Source organism: Brassica oleracea, chromosome C4 (genome assembly GCF_000695525.1).
Source record: "Brassica oleracea var. oleracea cultivar TO1000 chromosome C4, BOL, whole genome shotgun sequence".
Lineage (NCBI taxonomy): Eukaryota > Viridiplantae > Streptophyta > Magnoliopsida > Brassicales > Brassicaceae > Brassica > Brassica oleracea.
The window spans coordinates 33,271,771-33,277,381 of record NC_027751.1 but is presented as its reverse complement, the minus strand read 5'-3'; the positions used below and the strand labels follow the sequence as shown (position 1 = coordinate 33,277,381).

The 5,611-nt window shown below is 35.6% G+C and overlaps 1 protein-coding gene across 1 annotated transcript; it reads right to left on the bottom strand.

Moving 5' to 3' along the window:
* Positions 1 to 2,496: 2,496 nt before the first annotated feature.
* LOC106342254 (selenium-binding protein 2-like) lies at positions 2,497 to 4,702 on the bottom strand. The gene is made up of 6 exons (XM_013781126.1): positions 4,469 to 4,702; positions 4,148 to 4,343; positions 3,606 to 4,065; positions 3,410 to 3,517; positions 3,029 to 3,301; positions 2,497 to 2,919 (listed from the first exon to the last, which is right to left on the bottom strand). Exons 1-6 carry the CDS (start codon positions 4,611 to 4,613, stop codon positions 2,638 to 2,640), a joined length of 1,464 nt encoding a protein of 487 aa, XP_013636580.1. The 5' UTR covers positions 4,614 to 4,702; the 3' UTR covers positions 2,497 to 2,637.
* Positions 4,703 to 5,611: the final 909 nt, after the last annotated feature.

The window sequence follows — 5,611 nt, the reverse complement described above, 5'->3', positions numbered from 1 at the left end:
CTACTTTTACTAAAATATATTTGTATCTACTTGATGGATATAGAAACCTAAGGAGACTACAAAAATCAATAATAAAAGAGACATTCTATCAATACGAAGGAGGCCGCGTGAGAAATGGGTTATCAGTTATATAGATAGGAATCATATAATATATTATGTTAAGCTATATTGTAATGAATAATGTCAATATATGTAATTAGTCTAATGAGGAGAGGGCTTTTAATTAAAGGGTGTGAGAGTGATTCTAGTGTTGACACCTAAGAAATGGCAATTTGGTTAATAACACATGAGGTCAAGGTTAGTTTAAAATAATGCTCCTCAAATAATAAAAAAAGGATATTTAGTTATATATAATTGAGTATTTAAATTTTAAATACTTATTTTTAGATATTATATCAAAATAAATATGAAATCTCTCTCTCTCTCTATATATATATAAAATTTAAATAATTACCTTTAATCCAGATCCGATGCCTCTCCTGTTGCTCACCTATTGTACCGTCGCCCATCACCGGAATGGTCCACCCTTCCCAAGCTTCAGATCTGTGAGTCTTGCCGGAATAGCAGGCTTCTTTGGGGTTCTTCGTATCGCCTCCAGCTCCTCAACTGTCGACCAATTCTCCACCTCTGGAAACTTTCCCACACCGTCCAAATCTCCTCAACCACCATGAGCTATGCATCTGCCCCAGCTCTCCCAGCACATTAAGCTCTTCGTGCTCTGCTCTGAAGGCGAGCCTCACCGGACATCAACAGCACATCGCCCCTTCACTCTAGCACATCGCGCGAAGGCTCTGATCATTGTTGTACATTGCCATTATGCCTAATTATCGCCCACTCCTCCGTCCATTATGTTATCATTTGAATCTTGTCGAAAACATTCTTCGTTTCGTCGCAATCGGAGTTACCATTGAGATTTTGCGGAGAAAACAATGAATACTTTATTTTCTTTAAAATAACCAAACGTCATGTCAGAAACGGTTAACATAAACACTAATATGTTTCCAAACAAAAACTTGGAGCAAATCGTAAAACGCATAATTCGTAAAACAAAATAAGACACGATACGGCCACTTAAATCTAAAAGTGTAGAGTATCCCAATCTCAATGATGATTTACTTTCTTTGGAGATAAAGAAGGAAGAGGATGTTGAGACTTGTTTTGCAACAAGTTCTCGTTCTCCTCGAGTCTTATCCTGAACTCTAAAAGTCAAGCTAAAATCTAAAAACAAGCGTTTCAAAAAAAATGGATGTTTGTTTTCTTTAAGTTTCGTTTAAGATACTTAAGAATTCGGTTCTATTTTATCCGGTTTCTTATTGGAGTTAAGTTTAAATGTAAGACGGTTCATTTTGAAAAAAAAGAAGCTAGTGCTGATCCGTAAAGAAATTTTTGTTATGGCTGAATGTGATTCTAACGAACGATGGATGTTACAGAATTGCTCAAAACTCAAAGGCATGGACATAATTACAAATAGGGAAAACTCCATAAAATATCCTAACTGAATTTTGTTAAGTTTTTTAATGTCCAAACGTTTTCGTTACCCAGTTTAATATACCAACTAATTATTTTGCTCATTTTAATATACAAAATTTTAAACATATTCCCATTTTAATATACAAAATTTTAAACATATGTCCATTTTAATACCCTAACTTTGTTTATTTTAATTAAAGATACTAATAGATTTCAAACAAAAATTTTAAAAATCTCTAAAATTTACAAAACAATATAAAAAAATTCTAATTTTTTGAGAGATAAAAGTAACTTAATTTTGTATAATCTTCAATTTCTTAATAAATTTTTAAAGTTTTAAGAATTGAATTTATTTTGTTTTCTGAAATAGAAACAACTTTATTTATTTTCCCATTAAATTATAAAATTTTCTCCCTAATTTATTTACATTTTTCTTAAATTTTTAAATAAAATTAGAAAATTTCAATTTTTTTCTTAGATTTTTGAGATTTTTAAATTTCATTTAAAACTTATTAGTATTTTCAATTAAAATAAACAATATTTGTGTATTAAAAGGGGTACAGTTTTAAAAATTTGTGTATTAAAATGAAGATTTTAATTATATGGGGTATTAAACTGGGTAGGAAAAAAGTTTGGGTAGTTAAAAGCTTAATGAAATTTAGTTTGGGTATTTTTATGGAATTTTTAAAGTTTTATAATAACATATTATAAAGGAGTTATTGGTTGTTGTATTTTAATGGATTTGAAAATCCGAACTAAATCTAGTGTTATTGGTTCTATGATTTTCAAATCTGTATTAAAATCATGTGTTATTGGTTTAATGATTCATAAATTCTGTATCAAATTAAGTGTTATTCAATCGTACGGATTTACTAATATATTTGATTTTATAATGGATTTGAATGGATTTGTTTGGATTTTTTAGTTAAAAATACAAAGACTCAAATCCAAGGAAAAACCTCCGGATTTACATATTTTACTTGGATTTATAAATAGTATATGGATTTCTAAATCAATTAAAATATATAAACCAATAACACCCCACGTGAAAATGTAGAACAACTTTTCATTGTCTTGATTAAAACACGAATCTAGCCACCTCGTATTTATTATACTTTACAAAACACAACGAGTAAATTCCAGCATTACTCTTTCATAGGTGTAGATTCAAATCCAGATATCGGAGGTGCAGTCTCCCCCAGGATATCTCATCTCGTGAGCAAGGGCAGGACCATCAGGTTCATCCCCAAAGTCAACAAAGAAATCAGGGTTTATTGAGAGACCACCTCTCTCTGTATCAACAACAATCTGAATAATGTGTGATCCTTTGTCCATGAGCTCCGGGTAAAACTGACGATCCCAAGCACTGAAGAGCGAGTTCGTTGCATACAATCTTTTCCCATCGAGGCTCAACTGGATCATCTGAGGTCCTCCTCTTAGAGATTTTCCCTGCAAACATCGACATATTAAAAGAAGAGGTTGGAGAGAAAGCATATAAAATGAAATTCAAATGCTCCAAAGAAAAAATAATTCACTTTTTTGTGAGGGTACAACAAACCTTAATCTGAGGAACATCAAACTGGTAAGTGCTACCATCTTCTCTAACAGCCTTAACAGGACTGCCCTTCTGTAGCAGTCCTCCCACCCAAATCTGTCCGGTTAAGACAGGGTTTTTAGGGTCTTCGATGTTGTACTGGCGAACGTCTCCATGAAGCCAGTTCACAAAGTACATGAACCGGTCATCGAGGGAGATCAAGAAGTCAGTGATAAGCCCTGGCATTTCTGGAAGAATCCAGTTTTCTACTTTCAATGGTTTCACAGATATAACCACCTACAAAAATAATAATTCAAATAACAATAGATTGTATGTAACATGTTAATCATAAATTTGAAAGAAAAGAAAAGGAGGAAATGAAGATTATTTAGAAACTCTTCTTGCCTCATGGCTCCATGTGTCATCACTGTTCCTGAAAAATCTTATCATATTACTGGACAAAGCACTCCCAACATACCCTATATCTTTGGACGGATCATGCAAGAATCTAATCTGCAACAACCACATATCACACTAGATTATATTCCTTGGTAGAAAAATATATCACGTTTCATGTAACATGTTGAAGTAATGTTACTACCTCAAGAGGTAAGAGACCAGTATTACCAAGGTCAATAATCTGTTTCATTTCACCTTCTGGCCATTTATAAATATGTAAATGACTTCCATACAAGCCATCAGCAACATGCTGGAGATTAAAGCCTTTGGAAAATGATTTAGGTGCTCCCCAAGATGTGCTGATCATCGTATTGAACCGAGGTTGGTACCAGAAATCATACCCAAACATCGGACTATGCCCTGGTTTGTCCCACCTGCTTTTGACGTTAAAATCAGAGTCAAGAAGGAGAAACCCGTTTCCCTTTGCGTTTCCTTCTTTGTCACCAAGGCAAGAGACCAACATATCCCCCGTGGCAAGGCAATGAGACGTGTGTGGGAAGGCCAATCCGGTCTTCTCTAAAATCTCTTTAGGCTCTACAACTTTATACAAGGACGGGGCCTTTGGGTCTGTCTTTGTGTCAATGGCGTAAATGCGACCAGATCTTCATCAAAACAAGAAAAAGAAAAAAAATATCTATTAGTTCATCATCTAGAGATGTGAGGCGGTTCAAACAAGGATCTTACATTAAGCCTGGTAATACGAGGAAACGTCTATCAGCAGAGGCATCACCATGACAAGAGCTACAAGAGTTCCAACCAGTGTGATGAAGCTCATCGCCTATATAAGGCATCGTCAGTCTATGAATGACGCTTGAATATGTTGGTGAGTTTGGATCCACATCTACCGTAGCCAAGTAGTCCGGCTTCTCTAGCCCCGTTCCTTTGCAACCCAGTTCGAAAAATGTCAAAAGTTATTTAAATACAGAGGAAACCACAATTAAAAGACACTAAACTTGTACTTAAGATAAACATGTTTTAATCTTTTTGGGAAACTGAAATGTGTACCGGAGTAGAGGGCGGTGACGTATATGAGCTTTTCCCGTGGACCGGACATGGCTGCGAGAGGGCTTGCGTAACCCGGACCGGACTTGCAACAACTTTTCCCTCCGCTATTGCTCCCCGCCGTCGCCAGTACAGTCCCTGTCGCCATCTTTCTATATGTAAGTGTGTGGAAGTCCTCAAGCTAGACGTCTCTGAGTAAAACACACTCACTAGCACGCATGTGAACCTTATTAGTTTGAAGCTTTTGGCTGTATGCGAATATGGACAATATGACTTGTGTCGTTGTTACTACTATTTATGTCTGTATATAGAGCATGCCACACCAAACAAATAAAGATAAATATCCTATTGTTATAAAAAGAACTGAAATTTTATTGTATCGCGGAAATTTAAATAAAGCAAAATTTTATACCCGTATGAAGAAGATAACACTGATAACAAGAGAGGATGTATTATTAGAAGGAGAAGTGATGATGTGTATTACAAACGATCGAAACGATCGTTTATATAGAAATGAAAAAGTAAAGTTACTGTGCATGCATAGTGACAGTGGGACCCATAATGATATTAAAGTCAACAAATTCTGCGCCTCCCCCGTTTGCAATACGGCGCTTCCATAACACTTCCCCTTGGGGACCGGTGTCGCTATTATCTCTTGCTTAGAGTCTTGGTTGCCTCGTTAAAAACCTTTCTAGGAAAACCCAACAGGAAAAACGATAGTAAGGTAAAAAGAGTACAACTACGTAAGCTTCCCCTCGAATGAGCAGTTATAGATTCTTCTGATGACGCATTCCAATGTTATGGACATGTTTTCTGAATACTGAAGTTGGAAGTGATTTTGTGAAGAGGTCAGCTGCATTGTCGCATGATTGCACATATCTTACTTCAATCTCTCTCTTCTTCACGAGCTCTTGAGTGTATGAGAAGAACTTCGGATGAATATGCTTCGTTCTATCGCTTTTGATATATCCATCCTTTGTTTGAGCAACACATGCTGCATTATCTTCAGATAGAATAGTTGGCTCCGTATTTTTGCCAATCCCACTGCTTGAACAGATGTGTCGGCTTATTGATCTTAGCCATACACATTCTCTACTTGCTTCATGGAGTGCAATGATCTCAGCATGATTTGAAGAAGTAGCCACG

Excerpts from the sequence above, each read along its gene's own strand:
- LOC106342254 (XM_013781126.1), bottom strand. The coding sequence starts at position 4,613 with ATGGCGACAGGGACTGTACTGGCGACGGCGGGGAGCAATAGCGGAGGG. Across the intron at positions 4,066-4,147 it reads CTCGTATTACCAGGCTTAAT|ATCTGGTCGCATTTACGCCA; the intron begins GTAAGATCCTTG and ends GTTTTGATGAAG. Across the intron at positions 2,920-3,028 it reads TTGATGTTCCTCAGATTAAG|GGAAAATCTCTAAGAGGAGG; the intron begins GTTTGTTGTACC and ends CGATGTTTGCAG.